This window comes from Cydia fagiglandana, chromosome 15, assembly GCF_963556715.1.
Source record: "Cydia fagiglandana chromosome 15, ilCydFagi1.1, whole genome shotgun sequence".
Taxonomy (NCBI): domain Eukaryota; kingdom Metazoa; phylum Arthropoda; class Insecta; order Lepidoptera; family Tortricidae; genus Cydia; species Cydia fagiglandana.
In genome coordinates this window covers 13,688,464-13,710,522 of record NC_085946.1, presented here as the reverse complement: position 1 = coordinate 13,710,522, position 22,059 = coordinate 13,688,464, and the positions used below count along the sequence as shown (strand labels likewise).

The following is a 22,059-nucleotide window of genomic DNA, read 5'->3' as shown; positions in this document are numbered from 1 at the left end:
TTAATAGACCGAGAGCTAGGCCCGGAAAATGGTATACGATAATGGGAGAAACAAAACCACTCTAGTTTGCTGTGATATCCTTTTTACAGTGTAGTTCAATAGAAATTGCAAGTAATGTAAACAAATATGACAGATTTCGTTAACATTTGACATGTATCCTAACATTTAACCGGAGTTGTTTTCACTAAAATATTAATAATTTATATTATGTTATCTAAACATTTATTATGTAAGTATTATTGGTTTCCATTGGAAACAAAACATTTAGTAAGTATTATTACTGAAACATAAACCGCATCACATGACACTTGTTAACCTCAACAGCAACATTTGGTAAATGTATAATGTTATTAAAATGCACATAATTAAGAATTAAAACTACACCAAACCCAGATCTTTAAAACTTACATCCTTCAAGTAGCCTACACTTTGACGTCCACCGATAAACAGTTACCAGACGTCTGGATCCAGCAATAATAGTAATAAAATATCTTTATTTCCAAGAACAGACTTCATTAGTAGTAGTAACAAACAGTAATAATAAACATAGTAGCTATGATAAACCAATTGTCTAGTTTCTTTACTCTCGAAATTATGAACCATTTTATGAACCGGGACTAGCTCTCCGTCTAAATTCTAAAATCGCTGCGGTGATTTCCATTACATTATCAATTCTGCCGTTCTCAGGCAAAAGGTACCAAATTGATTATCAAGATGCTGTCAAAAGTTGTCATTAGACATGTAACTTTTTTGATGTACCTAATTATTTTTTAGTTATTGGTGAAAAATTTGTTCTAGGGTCAAGTGTAACTTGGCACAGAATAAATAATAGTACTAGGTACAGAAGACTCACTCTAACAAAACGGGTCTGTTATGATCAGGACAGATATGGCCGCTAGGTGGCGACAGCGCCACGCGCGGTTTATGGATAACCACCAAAATTGGTGTGGAACGGATGTACTTTTAGCTACCTGTAGCAGAGCGACGAAATCGCGGAGTGAGCCACGCCTGAACTTGGTGTATTACGCAGGAAATAGTAATAGTATTAAACGTGATCCTAACAAGCAGTTTCAACCCTATATCATGCTTGCTTGCCATTTAGAAACAATGGTTTTACTTAATGCATTACCATATTGCTGGTTATGGTAATACTTGTTGAATATTTCACTTAAGAATGAGACCGTATCTATTAGCATACATTACGTCATTTTACCATTCTCTGTGTGGACTTTAATAGTCACTTAGTAGAAATGTAACGTGAAAAGGAATATTTTATTAATAGGAAATGTATATAATAAATACAGGAGGTGTAAAAGTAGAAAGAAAAAAATCGGTACTTTTTAACAGTATTTCTTATAGCCTATATTTTTAGCACTATATACTTTTTTACACTATTTTATTTCTTACATCCTTATCCGGTTTCATCTTTGATCTTGGGGGTCATCCATTAATTACATCACACGTCTAGGGGGAGGGAGGGGGTCAAGAAAATGTGACATATTGTGACATGGGGGAGGGGGAGACCCAAACTTTGTGACGTCACTTTAACTTCATCAGTAACCGAAAATTTATTTAAATTATTTTATTCGCTGTACATTTAAATAACAAGTTTTTTAAAACGAGAATCGTTTTTATTCGTTTAATTTTCTTTCCTAAGCAGTTTTGGGTTATAAAATTACTAATATTTATATCGTCAAAAATATTTTGATAAAATATTAATAATACTTAGGTACTTAATTCGATTTGGCGATTTCGTAGAAAAAATGTGACGTCACACTAGGGGGGAGGGGTTTGCCAAATGTGACCAAGTGTGACAAGGAGGGGGGGAGGGGTCAAAAAACCTAGAAATTCGTGTGACGTAATTAATGGATGACCCCTTGCCTTAGTTTGTCATTAACTTAATGGTCACTTGAGTCACACCAAAAAGGCGCTCTCATACAGTCAAAGTCGCGTTCTCATTTTAATTTCATCGATTGTATGGAGGCGGCTAGGTTCATGTGATTCTTAAGAAGTTTCAAAAATGTTCAATAATGTATGAGCCGTAAATAAGACTGCTCTATAACCCGTTTTTTTAGATTAAAAATTTTCTATCCTCCAAAGGTGTTGTTAACTAACTTTTTCTTCCGAAATGCTATGGTTCCTAGTTCCTATTTATGATATTTAATATTGCGGTACAATAATATATAAAAGACACTGTAATTCAGCATATGGTTACTGGGATTTTGGAGAAAAAAAGTAACCACTACTTTTGAGGTTATAAAATTTGTAATCTGAAAAAAACGGACTATAGATTAGCTTGTCACATTGCGCGAATGCTTCCATAAGCGATATTACACTCGTGACGTCAACAAGCGAGCTCATCTTTTACAGCCTAATAAAGTAAGCAGCCGAATGCCAAGCGATATTTCATTAACACTCTCGACCTAAAAACCAGAATTTGGGTCGCTGGACACTCGTAATACGCGGAGAAACAAAACGATAGCATTCAAGCTCCAATTCACACCCCTGCCCCGATCCTTTTCGTTCTTAATAAGAAAGGGCGGATAAATATAATTATTGTTACATTATTTCACTTTCTTGCGTAATGGATACAATTCTTGGGAAGTTTAAGATTTGCTTTGTACGTAACAATAGCGTGGCCGTGGCATATGGTTTGTTTCAAACATCAAACATTTATTCAGCAAATAGGCCACAGGGGCACTTATAAAAGCAAAATTTTACAAGTAATAAAAATAACGAAAAAAAATACAAACACTTGAAAATAGGTGTAGCTTTTATAGACTTGTTCCCTTGTTGTAGCGTATTTACTTTGAAAATAATCTCTTCGTCTCTTCAACACTTTGAAATCTAAGCACGAACATCTCAATCTCCATTCACGCGTTTTAGCGACCCCAGTGCACCTTCGGATCCTCAATTAAACCGCACTCAGAAATCTTTTCAGAATCTTTTTACCTGCGCAAGAAAGATTGACGCCGTATTCAGGTTAAAAGGTTGCGTAGGCGGTGATTTGGATGAGATGAGTGGGCCCGGTCACCGCATCGATCAATGACGGTGACCTTGTGGGACAGGGCTCGTTGCTGAGGTTGCGAAGGGTTACATCGTGTCAAGTTAAATTGAATAATACCTACTCAGGTAACCATAGTCCTAATATAGAACTATGGTCCAGTTTTTGGCGTGTTTCGTTTATTTTGCAGCTTAGATATACTTATGCATTTTCTATATCACATTTGTACTAGTAAAATGTAAGCTGACATGTAATTACCTATTATCAATAAAGTATGAGTATGAGTATATTAGATACACATACTCAGTATAATTTTTTTTTTTACATATTATGTATATATATTTTACGGGAACTTTAATTTGGACCACAGCAACCATATTTCTGTGCCTCCAGTGTAAAAGGGTTAAACTCGAGTTTGTCCAAATTACAAATTTTGCCAGTACAAGGTTTATTACATGAAACTACATCTTTTGTGCTGACACCCACGGCCCTACGACTTCTAATTGCTGAGATATCGATTGTGCAAAAGGGTTTAAGTTTGCCAAAAATCTTAACCATTATGTTCAAAACGATTTATTTTTATATAATCTCGTTTAAAAAATTGGTACTTAAGAATCGTGTTACGAACGATAGTTAAAGTAAAGTTTAATCTTAATGTATAAACTACATTTCAAGAAACATTCGGTGTAAAGAAATCAAAATTCACTTAGATCTATTTCAACTACCGAGTCTAGTTCGTGAATGACGGTAAAACTTAAGTTTTTTTATTATTCACAAACATTTTTTAAGACGTCATGATGTGTAAAGGGGTATAAATAATTTACTTTGACCGTTTTTCACCATCTAGTTTCGCTAAATTGAGTTAATGATTATGGTTAATATTCACTTAGATTCCTTTCCATATAATTTTTTTTTGTTGGTCAATGTTGCGCAAAACGGTGGAAGTCAAATATCAAAAAGAAAGTCCTTTAGAAGAAAATACATCTAAAAGGCTGATTATGAAATAATTGTGCAACAAAAACAAAAAATAAAAAAACAAAGATGGGGAAGTAAGACAAACAAGTACTCAACTGCCCTGTTGTCAGTACAACACTACTACAGTACAACAGTACAACATTACTCTGTTCAGTAACCATTCACAATTTCAACAGAGTAATTAAATATATTAAGTCACTCTTTAATTACATTAATATTATTCTCTTTGGTTTGTTTTTTGTACCATCAATCTAAAAAAAATGCAATATTTAGTTCCCAGAATGGTTTCTTTACACAACACAAAAGGTCAAAAAGATTTTAGCAACACTAGAAAAAGTGCAGTTTAACCTTTTCACACATTCATTATTTTTGTGAAAAGGGATATAAGTTGTTTTTGAAAGCCAATATTTCCGTTACTTTCACATAAGTCAGGTTAATTTAAATGACAAGTTATAATTCATGACTTAAACTATCTAAACTAAAAACAAAAACCTATTTTTTTTAGAAACAATGCAGAGAAAACACGGTTTGAAACGTTTTTCGGCCATACTGAAAAATTACATTTTTTGAGTTTAACCCTTTTACACTGGAGGCACAGATTTGTAAGTTGTGGACTAAAGTTACCCGATTTTAACTTTGAATCCCTTCGGTATTTTTCGGTCACTCTGTTACGGTTGTATTTATTACAAACCGTAATAATATACAGGTTGGAATAATTTAATGACACTAATATGGCTTGAGTCACACACAAAAGTTGGATTAGTGTTAGACCAAGAAAAGTCTGCAGCGATTTTGATAGCCCACGCAGTGCAAGTGTTATTTATACGTCATAATTTTATAGAAATTTGACGTTTAAAATATCACTTGCACTGATATTGATAGCCCACGCAGTGCAAGTATTATTTATACGTCATAATTTCATAGAAAATTGACGTTTAAAATATCACTTGCACTGCGTGGGCTATCAATATCGTTGCAGACTTTTCTTGGTCTAATTCTAGGTGACTTGTTGAGGATAACTCAAACAATTACAGCTTTGACAAGCTTTCCTTGATGGCATTATGAACAGAAAAAAATTAAAAGTAATCATAAAAAAATACTTACTAAGGCTTTATTCACTTAAATTCATTTAAAGATTTTTTCGTCACAAATACAGAGACTTTAAATCTGTAGGTAACCTACTTATTAAAAATTATCCAAACTCTCGTAACAAAAGCGGGCGAATTCTGACGTCAGGATTAATGGGTTCAGGGCAGCTTGGATGTACTATCGTTGACTGGCATTACGCAAACCTAATTGCAATGAGATAAGGTCTAATTTAGTCAGTCAAGAGTGCTGTTGTTGGCACACTCTTTTAGGCTGGGGTTTATGGTGTAATAGAACTCTGCTCGCCCCCGTTACGGGGAATTTTATTTCATAGAAGGCATTTGTTTACTTCCTAGAAAAAGGGTTTGTCTCTAAAAATTAACTCTTTTGAACGCGAAAAACAAACCTAGATAGCTCCGTTATGTTTACAAAAATACTCTTTCTCACAGTACTTATACTAACGGCTCGATTCGGGAAATGAATTAGAGACTCAATAGATATGAAATAGTAACGATATGTGACTTTCCACGGAAAAAGGTGCCTTATGGCGGCTGGCTCTTACGTCGCATAGCGCCGCAGTAATATTGGAGCGGCGTTAATTATAGCGCAAAGTGCCAACCGCCATAGGGTACCTTTACCCGTGAGACGTCACATATCTTTACTATATCGTGTCTAGTTAATCTCTAATTCACTTCCCGAATCGCGCCGTACGTATCTACCTACGCTTCACGTGAGCAAGTAGAATGCACTGCGTTATAATGTCATTATTAAGGTCGAACGCGGCTTCTCACAATCACAATGCACATACTTAAATGTCGGCTGACTATCAAAGCAAACACATTACATGCCATGACTCATATATATCACGACAGTCGTATTGTGTCGCCGCTGAAAAAATAATAATAACGGATATACTTGTCGATCTTATCATAATAATTGTATGGATAGCAGCAAATAGCACGTATAATATTGATACGACACTGCATTCCTGCTTTCGTTTACGAAGGTGGTTCAAGTGTTTTGACGATACCAATAGGCAATAGCAAAAAAAAACAGTAAGTTAGGTACAAAAAAACTAACAAAACGACATGACATTATTCATTATTTTCGTAATAATAACGAGGAAGGCGTTTTCCCATAAGGCATAAAAAGACAATGTTTAAAGTTTGTTCAAAGGCCTCGCACCTCGTCGCGTGCGTAACAATGCATGTACAATTTATACTTACACAAAAGTTTTGTATAATTGTAGCCAACATTCACATTAATCATGTTATTTAATTTTCTTGTATCTACAATTAGTTTGGTTTTAAACAATAGAAAACGCTAACACTAAGTACACATGAAAAATCCTTTTTTTACAATATATACAGTGGTACTACTAAACGAAATTAATAACTAGCTTATATCTAAAATACTCGTAGGCCCCTGAGGCATCGTACCAAGGATGCTAGCGATTCCCTCGCTGTATCGCAATGCTGGCCGCGTAGCCAAGATGCCAATCGCTTACGCTCCGTAGCGATCGAAACGCAACTGTCACTGTCGCACTTATATGGAAGAGTGATAGAGAGACGTAAAGCTTTTCGTTGTCGAAGCGATAGCGATTGTAACCTTGGCTAGGCCGGATACGTTGTGCGAGGTAGCCGCCAGCTCTTCGGTCACACGCTCTTTTGTAATGCAGTACCTACAGCTACACATTACAAAAATTTCGTACATATTTGTGATTATACATTAACATGGTATTAACCCAAAACTGCATTCATTTTATATCGAAATTAGTTCGTGGTTGCATAACAAAAACCGCATTTCAGTGAATAGTGGCAGAAAGACGTGTGACATAGGTAATAAAATTGGGGATTAACCCTTCGGTTGCCGTAATTTAATAGTTACCGTGAACTTAATTACCTTACTCCTATGGCTCTGGGCTGCGGCAAACTAGAGCGTGGATCCTATTAACTTTTGGGCGTTTCGGTCGCTTATTTAAGTAATATAATTTGTACGAGCACACGTTACAGTGAGATTCAAATTTTGCTGACGATGCACCGCAGCGTGTACGACGATATAGTTTTCTTGTATATTTATTTACTTTATTTTTGTGCAATAAAAACTGCTATCTAACCTACTCCGTCGCAATTTGTATTTTATTTGTTAGCAGTGTTTTGTTCCAATGCTATGCAAAGGCCTCTGCTTTCTGCCACGCGTCTACTGTCTATGGCAGTATTAAGCTAATCTTTCCAAAATACATGAAGGTCGTGCCGATGCCGCCATATTATCCTTCGAGGTCTGCCGTGACGTCATCACCGCGCTGTTTAGTGTCCATTCGGTAGTTTTCTTAGCCTTGTGTTTGGCATACGGCAGTGTCTGGCCCATTCCTATGGTAACATACACTTCGATTCAAGTAAAACGCATGTTAAATAATGTGTGTAATATTGGTGTAACTTAATATTTGTACAATAACTAAGTAATAAAGTGCGTTACTTAAACTTTACCTCCATGATTATTTGTCATGTAGACTATAAGAAGAATACATAGAAATAAATATTTAAGTATGCGACGTACACTAACAACACTCGTGTACAAATAAACATCTCTATACATATACGTATGTTTCTTTTATCAACACTAAGTTCTCGTTACAAAATAACTCAACTCCAGGGCGGCATTGAGTAGTAGTTTGACTACACTCAGCAAAATAAAAGGGTACTTAACCCGACTTGGTGAACCACACATGAGAAGCGTCCGATCAGACAGGCATGAAATGGCCGGTCAATCAATAACGCCCGGCGATTATCTGCCACAGATCGACCCATCTTTTCCTTCCAATCTAACATTTACGGAGGTCTACGTGACACATCCCCTTTGAGGATAATATTCATTCGAACATTGATAAAAACGGGACGGTACAGCCAGCACATAGACTAGGAATCCTCTAGACGGAGTTTAGAGCAATTATTTCATGCAACCGATGCTGCCAAAAATGCGGGGGTGCGCGGGACGAGGTGAGCGAAATCCCGTGCCGTGATTGGTCCGTTCAAACGACGAACGAGATCACGGACGTCACACAAACACACTTTCGACTCGAACATGGAGTAAAATTACCGTATGCGTGGCAGCGGGGGTAGCGCGACTATGCTCAGTCTAGAGGATGTTTTGTCTGTGAGTCAGCATTATGAATGAATGAAATAAAAGTAGCGGATCAGACTACGCGTCAAATATGTAGGTATCGGTCGGACCGACTGACGAGAAATTCTCTAACAACTTAAGAAAAAGAGATAATATAAATGTAGAACAATAAGACGTCGGCTCGATTCGGGAAATGAATTATAGACTCACTAGATACATAAAATAGTAAAGATATGTGACGTTCCACTGAAAAAGGTACCGATATCGTATCTAGTTAATCTCTAATTCATTTCCCGAATCGCGCCGTGTCAGGCCAATTCGAACGTGCACTGACATTAAATCGATATTGGAATCATATCAGTTAACTGTCATTCGCGCGGGCGTCTCGCTCGCACTAATACTTATACAGTTTAGTCTGAGCGAAATGAATGAAAATATCGGTTTGATAACAGGTTCGATTTGACCCATTTGGCCTGTGTAAAATTATCCAGCATGGCAGATTGTTTTGGCGCGTTGTTTCATCTACCACTATCTGACTGTGCGTAATAGAAATTACGCTCGGTAAATATAATTCTACAGTGGTTTGTTTACTAAATATTTCTATTCACCCATTATGCCAGCTAAGCTCATTAAAAAAGACAAACAAGTCACTCGCGTTAGGTAATGCATTGTTTACAAATAACTAGCAATACGTGTTTACGTAGCTATTTTGACCTGACGTGATTTATATTGCTTTCATCACACTCGCTCAGTAAATGTGGAATTGCACGCAGGTTTAGCGGGAGTTATAAAAAAGCGTTTTCCGTAGGGAGTTATGAAGTTTCTACTGCCATAACGTTTTTTTGTCTTTATAGGTACTTAATTTTTGTATCGCGAGTGTGATGAAAAACATTGTGTGTAACTCGGGGCGTAATAAATAAAAATAAAATAAATAAAGTTTTATTTTCCGGCATCACGTACAGTAAATAGTACACCCGATAGTATCGTCTTTTGTAATGATATTGCAAATTCGAGTCTATATATAAATCGCTCCGGCAAGCCGTCGCGATTTAACTTATTCTCGTTTACAATATTTAACTTACGCCCCATATTGCACAATATACTATTAAGTACGTACGTACGTGTATGTAGTGTGTGTATGTACGTTGAAACTTGGAAGTGATTGTGTTTTAATTGTCAACAGATCGCACCAGCGAGAACAATGCGAGCGCACTGATACGTCGCTTCCTGACCAGCTGCGACCCGGATCGCCGACAAAATGCCTTATCACAGCACACTGGAGCCCCGGCCTCAGTTCTCGGACAGTTATCACCCGCGGGCGATCCCCGCGCTACCTAAGCAAGCTCATTAAACGAGGAAATAGAAATGGGTGGCTGGTTTGAATCATTTGTGGCGTCAATACGGTGCGGAAATGACATGTGATTGATGTGTGCTTATTGGAAGTTAAAATGGGTGATTTGTCGCCGAGTGTGTACGACAACGACGACAATTTGACTCAGTTCAAGCTGGATGACTACTCAGACGAGGCTCTGGCTAAGATGGAGCTGTTCAAGGACTACCCGGAGGCCTTGTTGAGGTTCGCGTCGGTTTGCTGCGTGCTCTTTATGCTGGTTGGGATCCCGGGGAACCTCATCACTATAATCGCCTTAGCGCGGTGTAAAAAGGTAAGCGGAAATTTTTAAGCATAAGTTGTAGAGTTTTTTATTTTATTTTTATTATGAGCCCATACTGTCCCACTGTTGGGCTATGGCTTATTCTTCCATGTATGCCTATCCTCAGAAGTCTCCCACCAGTCTTGTCAAAGGGGTCAAGCTTGTCCCGCCATCTCCGACGAATGGACGATCTCCGAGATGTAGAGTTAGGCCAAGACCCGTCTACAGCAATTTTGATAGGTAGCCCACGCAGTGCAAGTGTTATTTATACGTCATTTCATAGAAGTTTGCCGTTTAAAATAACACTTGCACTGAGTGGGCTATCTAAATATCTGCTGACTTTTCTTGTAACTCTAACTTTTTAATGTCAATGCTTGAATAATTAATTGGCATGGACGAAGTTGTATTTCGCTAAAAGTATCTCGCTAAAAGTTAGGGTTTGTTAATTAAGATAATGATTAAGAGTTTAGTTAATGCTGAAATGGTTTAATTTTACGTCCTCATCAAAATGTTTTAATGAATGTCAGATGCTATCTCTGTAGATATTTATTTAAATGATAGTTCACATGAACATGACATCAACATACGAGCGGAACTGACACTAGTTAAAAGGTTATCGATTCATCAATAACATCGAATATGAAAATGATCATAAAAATTTTGTGATTATGCTGTAATAACGTCCTAATTACCTATTACTAATGTTTAGCATCGGGTTATTATTACCTGAACAACTATAAACACCTAACTGTACCTACCTACCGATTAGTAGTAAGTAATGTTAAAAAATAAAATATAATATTGTTAATTCTAAATTTATTTAAGGTCTAAGTCAAAGAAGGCACCAAGATAATATTGCCAGACTTTCTTACATTGTGAAATATGTCTTGAATATTATAATCAAATTACAGTTTCTACGAAAATAAACTTCCTACACGAATTCCTTCCTTCCTTCAATAAACTCAAAAGTACTGAATGAATTTCACACACACACAAGATGGACTGACGACCTTGTTAAAGCCGCCGGAAGACGCTGGATGCGGGTGGCTTCCAACCGGTACGAATGGAGGTCCAAGGGGAGGCCTATGTTCAGCAGTGGACGTCTTATGGCTGAGATGATGATGATGATGAATGTTAAAAATATAAATACATAAATACCGATTACTAGTAAGGCTGTTCGGAAAAAGAAGAGTCGTGGAGTTGGGCCCCTATACATTGCATGACTCTTCTCTTTCCGCACAGACACTACCTAGATCCAATTTTGCTATTATTCAGTACTAGAGGTACCTTATTGTCTGTGGCGCTTTAAGTATGTCTCGGTCGCTACGGTAATAATAATTTACAAGTAGCAGCTAAAATGTACAATATCTTTGCTACTTAAAAAAATAATCGCCAGATTTGGTCATCAGTGTCAGCACCTCGACGCAGTTAAGACAAAAACAACATAGGTACCTATTAAATAAATAATTTAGTGTCTGTTTATCACATCGTAGATAATACGTGGTCATTGTTCTTGGTGGCATTGAAACTGGCAGCAAGAATAACAAAAACGATTCGAAATTTTATCGCGAAACAAGGCCAATTTTATACATCTTGCTCTCATGTCTTTACAATAACAATCTTAAAGATGTACGGCTTGATTCGGGAAATGAATAAGAGATGCACTAGATATGAAATAGTAAATATATGTGACGTTCCACGGCAAAAGGTACCTTATGGCGGCTGGCGCCGTGATTCGGGAAATTATTTAGAGATTCACTAGATATGAAATAGTAAAGTTATGTGACGTTCAATGACAAAAGGTACCTTATGGCGGGTGGCGCTTAGCATAGCGCCGCAATAATACTGGAGCGACGTTAATAATCGTAAGCGCCAACCGCCATAAGGTACCTTTATCCGTGGGACGTCACATATCTTTACTATATCGTATCTAGTTAATCTCTAATTCACTTTCCGAATCGCGCCGTGAGACTGCACCGACGTTACTGCAGCAGCAAAAGTATAGATTACAACCTGAATTAGTGAGTAAGATATATTATGATTTTATGCAGAAATTCAAACACAAAGAAAGCAAAGAAAGATCAGACACTCTTATTACCCGCCCCGGCTTCGCAAATCACAATTTATACACCTAAACCTTCGTCAAGAATCACTCTATTGATAGGTGAAAATTGCATGGAAATTCATTCAGTAGTTTTTGAGTTTATTGAAGGAAAGAAGGAATTCGTGTAGGAAGTTTATTTTCGTGGAAACCGTGCTTTGATTATAATATTCAAGACATATTTCACTATGTAAGAAAGTCTGACAATATTATCTTGGTGCCTTCTTTGACTTAGACCTTAAATAAATTTAGAATTAACAATATTATATTTTATTTTATTCTAACAAAGTAAACATTTTCTTCCATTGCATGATTTCTAATTGGATAGGTAATTAATTATATTTAAAGAAGACAAAATTCAATAATATTTATTGAACACGTTAATAAAAGAAAACAACACAGACATAAACAGCAACACAAAATAATTAAATATATTAAAACTCAAAGTGTGTTATATACATTTGACGCTTTTATATTAATCGGCATTTAATCATCAAAAAATGTAAAATTATTAAAAAAAAACAGAATAAGCAACAACAAAAACATGGCACTTGTGCAGAGTGGAGGTAGACGGGTTAGATAGGGCTGCACCATTCATAATATTTTTATTCTATGCCGTCAAAACACACTAACTGATGTTATCTTTCGTAGTGATTAAATATTTTAAGTGTACTCATTTGGTCGGACCGAGTTCCACGCACGCTTCCTTGAATCGTGTAAAAAGACAGAAAAACAATGGTTCTTATTGTTTTCCTTCCTCGTTAACTTGCGTAGTTTACTTTACCTTATAAAATTGTAGCCATATGTGCTATAAATACATATACATATAAGGTTGATTTAAGGTAACTTTAATGTAACGTGAATTAGGATTTCTAGATTTGAGGATTTTAGTTTAAGTAATATTATTTGCACCGATCTGTCGAACAACTTGTATGACACCGTTTGCAAATTGTAAGTATATAGGTTCTAGGTAGTTTAATAAGCACTAGAGATTATGTGAAGCTGATATAAATATGACAAAAATTTTAGTAACGTATAAATGTTTTATACTTATAAGAAAAAGTGATCAAGACTCCCAGTGCCCCAGGCTGGAATCGAACCAGCGTCCTCTGCTATCGTGGCATTAGCATCGGCGGTACTATCTTATCAAGCCAGTATACAAACATGCCACCTTTAATATTATCTAGAGTCCGTCTAAGCTAATTATGCACCGATTTGAATAAACAAATTGGGAGAGAGAGAGATAGAGAGAGAGATAGAGAGAGAGAGATTGCCACAATCTGTCACTGTAAAAGTCATGCAGTTGTATTGGTACGATTTTTCGATAAATAGAGACAATCATTAACTTTGTGTATTTCTTCCAGGTCCGTAACGCAACCGCTGTGTTCATAATGAACCTCTCCTGCTCCGACCTCCTCTTCTGCTGCTTCAACTTACCTCTAGCGGCCTCGACGTTTTGGCAGCGCTCCTGGGCCCACGGCAGGACGCTCTGCCGTATGTTCCCGCTGGCTAGATACGCGCTGGTCGCGGTGTCGCTGTTCACCGTCTTGGCTATCACCATCAACAGATATGTCATGATATCACATCCACGGCTTTATCCTAAGTAAGTCGTACCCAAAAGGTACCTTATGGCGGCTGGCGCTTACACTGTTATTCACGACGTACCTATAGGTACGAATACGCTGCTACGCGTCTTAAGCGCCAACCGCCATCATAATTGTGACGCCCCATTAGCCGTGGAACGTCACAATATTTTTTTTCTTGAAGCAGATTGTACCTATATATTTACTAACTAGAGCGCTTTAAAGTTAATGAAATGCGCTGTCCCTAAATGAGAATATTTCCTGTACAAATAAAGATATGTTTTTGGAAATGGCGCATCGTAATGTTATGTAAATAGATGCGAGGAAAACAAATCTCTTGCAGTACTCGGAGGTTTACCTGGAATATCCATGCGAAATGTCTGTATTTCTATTTAAAAATGTCTATATTATCTAATATTGGGAGATATTAGCATGATATTTATACCATTTGTTTTGTCTCCAGGCTGTATAGAAGACAGTATTTGGCAGTAATGGTGGCAAGTACTTGGGCGTTCGCGTTTGGAGCGCTCATAGCGACGTGGTTCGAGAAATGGGGGCGTTTCGGCCTCGATCTCAGCATTGGCTCCTGTTCCATACTTCCGGATGACAACAAAAGATCTCCAAAAGAGTTCCTCTTTGTGGGTGCGTTCATGCTTCCCTGTCTCGCTATAGTTATTTGTTATGCGAGGATATTCTGTATAGTTAGAGAGGCAGCAAGAAAATCAAGAGCACCGGCGCGGAGCCGGACTCGACCCGGTCGAGAAGACTCGGCTATGGGCTCGGCGTCCACTGCGGTAGAAAGGTCGCCGGGCCCTGAAAATGGAACTAACCACGCGCCACCTCCGCGAAGAAATCTTCTTGCTCCGCCAGTCTTACACTGTCCACCGACTCCAGGCCCTGAGCGATCCTCATCCTCAGGCGTAGATACCTTAGACGGGCACGACGAAGAATGTGCACTAGACGGAAAGCGGACGCCAAGCGGTAGCGAAACGACTAAAAGACTGCGCCAAGCGGCCGCAGCTTTAAAGCGGGCACCAGGACCCGTCCGTGCACCGCGTCTTACACCAAAAGACAGGAAACTATTAAAAATGATTATGGCAATTATGCTCTCGTTCTGGGTATGTTATCTCCCGATAACGCTGACGAAGATATTTCGCGAGTTCACTTCGTATCCGCTGGCAAATATTGCTGGCTATATTCTTATCTATTTGACGACGTGCATCAACCCTATTATTTATGTAGTGATGTCCAGTGAGTATCGGCAAGCCTACAAGAACCTCTTGATGTGCCGCCGAAGGGCGTGACGGTCACCTGGGGATGGCGTAGCCGAGAAGCAGCCGCCGTGACTAGTCGTCGACGGGGGATCTCACTGTATCTCCCTCCAACCGATGAACAATAGTATTTCGCAAAGAACTTCACTCTAAATACCCTCGTGAGACTATATAAGTATGTAATTAGCGAGTACCTATAAGGTACAAGTGAGTGTGAAGTGGATAATTTTACAAAAATCGTTTTAATCGCGTGCCGTCCGTGATTGTGCTATGGAGGTGGGATGATGTTGACACGTAGAAATGAAACTTTCATTGGTAAGTTATTGATGACATAATGATTGATATTCAAAGTATACATAAGTGTATAGTACCTAGATATACTGTAAGTCATTGTGCAATCTCTTTGTAACATTTAATTTATTACATGACATAGATATAGGCAAGCTGCGAATAAGTCGCATTTGTTTCGTATTTGACTTGTACGGATTTTGATTGTGTTAAAAGTTAGCTATTAAATATTCAACGTATTGTACTTATATTATAGACGCTTAGCAATAAAGGAGCAAGGATACAATAATGTTAAAAAGCAATAAGATATTGTAATTTTGGAGAAGGCATTGGAAGGCTAAGCAGTCTATAACTTTTTATAAAATGAAATAGTGTACCTACAGTAAACAGTTTATACAAAATTATAAGGTGTGAAAACTTTATTAGGTACATTTTCGAAAAATAATGTATTTTTCAGTATGAAAGTTAACTTTGGTTTAGCCACAGTTTAGCCAACTTCTACATAATAAAGTCCGCTTTATCGTCTTTGTATTAAGTTTACATGGCATTGAATTTAAGAGCAGATATTTTTTGTATCCTCATGATTCCAGTTCCTCTTTAGACACTTGATACTCGAATTCTAATCGATGCAATCACAAGTTTGTTGCTGAATAGTATATTAATAGCTCCTCTACACGATGGGCCAACGCTGGCCACTCCAAGGGACGCATTTATGCGTTAGAGGGAGCAAGTGATATTGCTATCTCATTCTACCGCATGACTGCGTCCCTTGGAGTGGCCGGCGTTGGCCCATCGTGTAGAAGAGCCATAAGAACGGTAAAAAAGAATTTACGAATGAGTGTGAATTGAAGCCCGAAGCCGAAAGCGAGAAGCCTTTGCGACACGAATTCGTAATTCCTGTACCGCTCGTGGCACACACAATGTTTTTAATCACACTTGTGAAGAAAAAAGGGAAATAAATACAACTTTTGCCTAATTTCGTACGTACATTGCCCTAGTTCGAAATTTTGGATTTACGGACCACATCGCCTGGCAAGTATGGTGAAAAAGCATTTTTTTTATTAAACTTTTGCCGTTTGTCTTTAATACGGTAACTGTTGGCAATTGTTGTAATACTGATGACATAATTAGTTTTAAATAAATTATAACAATTGTAGCACTAATGATAATAGTTACGTACAGTGTGTACAATATCAATGTGTGATATTATTGTATTTAAGCGGGATGTCAAAGACATTGTAATTCGATACGATGATTATAGAATCGAAGACGGTGCTGATTAACGAAATAAAGCTAGATGTTGTAGAGTTCATTGATATTGGCCTAAAGTTGATGTTTTTAGTCTTTGGATCGCTATATGTGACGCATTTTGATATTAAATTTATAATATGAACGTAATAAGTAAATTATTAATATTAAATGCATTTGGTACCATGGATTAAAATCATATTTCCCCTTAAATGACTTTTATAAGATTCTGATACCTATGTCGAAACATTGGTAGTCTAATTAATGATAAATAATTTGCTGTTAATTAATATTTGTCTCTTACTCGTATTATTTCTATTTATCAGCATACATGGTCACCCTGACGAGCCACTAGATTTGTTTGAATGTAAATCTAGGCAAAATGTGGTTTTCTATCATGTTTTAACTAAAGCAACAAGTGTGAAAAAAATTAACAAAATAAACAAATATTTTTAAATAACAAACCCGTGGTAGGTACTCATTGTTAGTCAATTATGGAGTTAGAAACAAAAACAGGCACTCATTTATTAATTTGATTGTACCTACTTGTAGTCACATAATAGCGGTCAGGAGATTAAAAATCGAATGTTTGAAATATTGCAAAATCGGGCTTCTTTAGAATCCACTGCGCCAAAGGATGTTAAAAGACACAACGTGGACACACCTAACGTGTTAGACAATAGAAATAAAGTCTATCGGCCCGATTATAACTTTAAGATACGTCAAATAATAGATCTAGAATCGATATGAAATAGATGTGTCAGTGTCAAAAGTGACGTATTTGTTTGAAGAAATGTCACATTTGAAACTGACATATCTAATCCATATCGTTTCTAGATCTATTAATTGACGTATCTTAAAGTTAGAATCCGGCAGAATATTTAAGGCCAGATCACATCGACTGCGCTACGTAGCGCATGCGCTGAAATGGAGCCGTGCATGCATTACATACGTCACGCAAGCGGTGTGCCGTCTTTCATAAGGATCTGTATATTACAACGCGCATGTGCACATTGCACGTGTAGGTACGATGTACGTCTAAGCACAGGCATCTCGTATGCACAGGTCTTTATCTGGAGCCCGTTTTTGCTGTATTATAATTATGTTGAGTGAGGAAGGACGTTATAGAAATTATGATGTTTTGCATTTATATTATGAATCAAAGTGAACTCAAACCATTCCAAATATAGTATATAGGAATTAACTTTAAAACTTAAATACGACTAGGTAACTGAGATTGTAACTATCTAACATTTGAAGCAAGCATGTTATTATAAAAGTGTTAAGAAGTGGTTAAAGTGACATTTATACGATACTTATAAAGTTGTAAACTTGTATTCACTTACCTCCTAAGACGTTTTCCAAAGAACATATTTTACTCGTGGTATTTTTTTATTAGTCAGTTTGAAATATTTTATTTGGTAATATTTTGTAAAATTACACCAAGCCATAAGGAGTGTCATTTAACGGTTAAATTGAGTAATTATTAACATGCCTGATCGATATTTTAAAAATATATTTACCTACCGACCAATTAAATCATATTTTCAGCAGTTTTAAAAATCCCAACGTTTTTATTTATCATTTCAGTCTTTTCTTAAACATTTGTTTATTTATTTATACACAAGTAAAAAAGGTGTTGATTTTGATAAAATTACTGACTTTGTTTGCAAACAAGGTACTGTCACTCGAATGGACAGTTTTGAAGCGCAAACATGTACTGCCATTATCTCTGAAGGCCATTTGTTGTAACTTCACTTGGGCCTAATTTACGTTAACATTATCATGAAGTGTTTTGACATTCGTGAGCCGCAGGGCTTAACGCAAATTGTACATGTACTTAAAGTTACTGATGTTGTGGAATGTTTGTTTTCGGGCCCTAGGGCTTAAACGAATGGAAAAAGTAGGAATTAGGTGAATAAAGTTAAAAAAAATATTCTATCTAAAATTGATTAATAAAAGCTGGCGCCGATCATCTATGAAAAATTTTTAACAAGCAGAAACGTCTGCGAACTGCGATGTTATTAAACTTAGAAGAAATTTAAAAGTGAACAAATTACTGTATTGTGTGAGACTTGAAGTCATGGCCACTGGATCGATTCTCCAGTAAGTACTCTGCCATCTGAGCCACCAAGACCTCATCCATCCCACCCATTCACACAAGACAGTAATTTTTCCACTTTTAAATCTATGAAAATGTTGACGTACCTATTAAATTTAAGGTTGTCGAGGATATCAGTCACCTTATTATGAGAGTTGTCAAAATATTGTATTAACAGAAAGTCGATATAGTTGTGTAGTTTTGTTTATTTGTATTCAGCTTAAACTGCATGTCAGTCTTATATACCGAATATTTATGCTACAAATCCACAAAACACGTAGACGTAATAGGCAGTACACATTTTCAAAAATTATAATATACTCAAATTCAATAATATTTTTTTTGTAATCTATTAATTCTTCCAGCTAGTGATTCGGCATTCCTCGTTGTATGTACCTACTCGTATATATCTAAAATCCTGATTATTATATAGAAATTTAAACAAACATTTTATAATTTTGCGATATTCTTTACTTCATTACCTATGGAGTCCAAATAACATGAAATAATGTCAATAAACTGTATCTGAGTAAAAACTACCTAATAGCTATACATTTTTCCTAGCCTATTTCAGTGTCCCACTGCTGGGCAAAGGCCTCTCCCCTTAATTTCCACGACTCCCGATTTGGTGCTTCCTCCGGCCAGTTGTTCAGGAAGCTGTCCAGGTCATCTCGCCATCTCCGTTTGGGCCTGCCGCGGCCACGTCCCTCTACCGGCATCCACTTGGTGGCTAAGCTAGCCCACCTCTCCGGATGCATGCGGTAGACGTGACCGGCCCAGTCCCATTTGAGCCTAGCGGTTTTCTCGCCTACGTCAGCAATGCGGGTTTTGAAGCGCAGCGTGGTGTTTCTTATGTGATCAGTTAGTTTAACACCTAGAATACTGCGCTCCATGGCGCGTTGGCAAACCTTCAGTTTGGACTTCTGAATCTCTGTGAGTGACCAAGTTTGAGCGCCGTAGGTTAGAACAGGCAGAATACATATGTCAACGAGTTTGCGCTTCAGTGACATAGGAAGGTCGCCCTTCATCAGCTCCTTCATGGACCAGTAGCTCTTCCAGGCATTTTGAACACGGCGCTCAACTTCCTTGTCTTGCCTGTTACTGAAAGAGACTAGCTGGCCCAAGTAGATGTACTCGTCAACATAGTGTATGATCTGCCCGTCCACCTCGACACTACTACGTTCCTTGCTATTGGTCATCACTTGAGTCTTTGCGCGATTCATTTGAAGTCCAACCTGAAGGCTTGCGTTGCTCAGATAGCTATACATACAAACTAAAAAAATATTATGTATTACACAAGATTATATCACACCACAATGTGTATCTGATAATTCTGGATACCGTTAACTTTCTTATTGGTCTTCGGGCAGATGTATAAGTAAGCTTTCCTATTTTAGACTGTGAGAACGCGGTATTTCACCTAAAATGTATTAATTTCATATCCGATTTGCTCCGACATACCTACATGAAAATATGCTGAATCCTAAACTGAAATGAATTAATTAATAATCAGTGACAAATATATTCAAAGTACAAACCTAATCTGACACAATATTTAATGAATAATTCCTGTAAAACTATTTTTAAAACCTACCATGCATTTTTTGCAGAAATACTCAATTTTATAAATATGATTATGATATGACAAAATTGTAAGCGAACACCAAAAAATGTAGGTACCAAAGAACCAATTTGTTGGGTCCATGCCAACCCTAAGCCATTGTACTTACCAAAGATGTAATTAAAATAAATGATAATGTTAAAAGTAGTTTGATTTAATTTTCCTCGTCCTAATTACAAGTCCCAGGGACGGTCACTATTTTACATCATCATCATCTTTCACGCGTTGTCCCGGCATTTTTCCACGGCTCATGGGAGCCTGGGGTTCGCTTGGCAACTAAACACAAGAATTGACGTAGGCACTAGTTTTTACGAAAGTGACTGCCATCTGACCTTCCCCAGAGGGTAAACTTGGGTTGCCTCACGATGTTTTCCTTTACCGAAATGCGAATGGCAAATATCAACTGATATTTCATACATAAGTTCCGAACGGAACGGAACGGATTGGTACGAGCTGGGGTTCGAACACGCGACCTCTGGATTGAAAGTCACACGCTCTCACCGCTAGGTCACCAGCGCTTATGATGGTCATTATTTTCCATGCGTAAGTATTATTAATAATATACATAAACATACCTAGGTACATAGATACGTACACAAATAAGTATAGATGATGTAGCGCCAGCGTCACACAAACAATAGCAGTCGTGCATAATCATTTATTAAATTTGGAACTTTTATAACTATAGACCGACCGCTTAAATGAGTCCTCGCCTGCGCGGTACGGGGATGACGGGGAGGGACGACTTAGGGTCTCCCCAAATATATCGACGCGCATTCGGCAAAAGCCGACAGGAAAAAGCTTTATGTCCGCGCAATAAGAGCGAAAAACCGGTCGACGCGTCCGGCGTCGTCGGCCGTCGCGAGCCGAGCCAAACGACGACTTTTTCGCTCTTATTGCGCGGACATAAAGCTTTTTCCTATCGTATTTTTCCGATTCCGCGTCGACATATCTAGGGGAACCCTAAGGGTGGCGGGGAAGGTGCGGGCGGCAGGCGCACGGCCATTTAAACGGTCGGTCTATATCTACCAGTGGCGGCGCGTCCATAAAAGCCGATTCCCACCGGCTTGCCTGTTTTTGGACGTTTGAGCAGAGTTTTAAAGGAAATATGTAAGCCAAATTAGCCCTGGCTTGCCTATGGATATGTTTGACGCGCCGCCACTGATATCTACATATATTATTTTTACCTATATGTGTTTTAAATTATTTTGATTACATTCATCACCTACAGTGAAGTGTTGGGACAGAGTTATTGTGTTATTTCTCTTCCTAATAAAATTAAATGTCAGAGACATGAATTTTAATTAAAATAAACTTCTCAAACTTGTATAAGGGCCTCTACTCTAAGCTTTCTGTGTGAATAAAGCTATTAACGCAAAGTAATTTAATGGAACCGCAAATGAAAGCTCAGTCTCACAGCAGTAATGTTAAATGGGCGTGTCTTAACCACATCAGAGTCCGAACTATATTCGCGCTAAATGAGCCACAGAATACATAATAGTACTACCGTACAGAAAGGACACTTCCTACAAAGGCGAAGTTTGACAACGATTCAGGTTGAATCATGCTATCCCTTTCTAAGGTATAACACTATCCCTTTTGGCTACTTAGGGCGATCAAAATTCTTATCTGTACGCAAGCAAAAGGACGTCAAGTGGTGCCAACCCTAATAATTGCTCGGGGCAATGCTGTGCCGAACGGAGCCGAGTTTACCCGAAGTCAGGAGTGTCTCCCCACTGAACGAGCTCTGTTATGTGAGCCAAGTTTGTTTTGTCAATGCGGCCCAAATTCTGTGGGAAATTCCGTACACGAGCGCTTTTTCAGGGTTCCGTACCCAAAGGGTAAAAACGGGACCCTATTATTACCAAGACTCCACTGTCCGTCACTCTGTCCGTCTGTCTGTCTGTCACCATGCTGTAACTCATGAACCGTGATAGCTAGACAGTTGAAATATTCACATAATTATGATGTATATCTGTTGCCGTTATAACAACAAATACTAAAAATAA

The 22,059-nt window shown here is 37.7% G+C and overlaps 1 protein-coding gene across 1 annotated transcript; it reads left to right on the top strand.

The window, feature by feature from the left end:
- Positions 1-9,343: 9,343 nt before the first annotated feature.
- LOC134671413 (G-protein coupled receptor moody) lies at positions 9,344-15,572 on the top strand. Its single transcript, XM_063529267.1, has 3 exons — positions 9,344-9,849; positions 13,303-13,541; positions 13,985-15,572. Exons 1-3 carry the CDS (start codon positions 9,634-9,636, stop codon positions 14,823-14,825), a joined length of 1,296 nt encoding a protein of 431 aa, XP_063385337.1. The 5' UTR covers positions 9,344-9,633; the 3' UTR covers positions 14,826-15,572.
- The last annotated feature ends 6,487 nt before the right edge of the window (positions 15,573-22,059 follow it).

Excerpts from the sequence above, each read along its gene's own strand:
- LOC134671413 (XM_063529267.1), top strand. The coding sequence starts at position 9,634 with ATGGGTGATTTGTCGCCGAGTGTGTACGACAACGACGACAATTTGACT. Across the intron at positions 9,850-13,302 it reads CCTTAGCGCGGTGTAAAAAG|GTCCGTAACGCAACCGCTGT; the intron begins GTAAGCGGAAAT and ends TATTTCTTCCAG. Across the intron at positions 13,542-13,984 it reads CATCCACGGCTTTATCCTAA|GCTGTATAGAAGACAGTATT; the intron begins GTAAGTCGTACC and ends TTTTGTCTCCAG.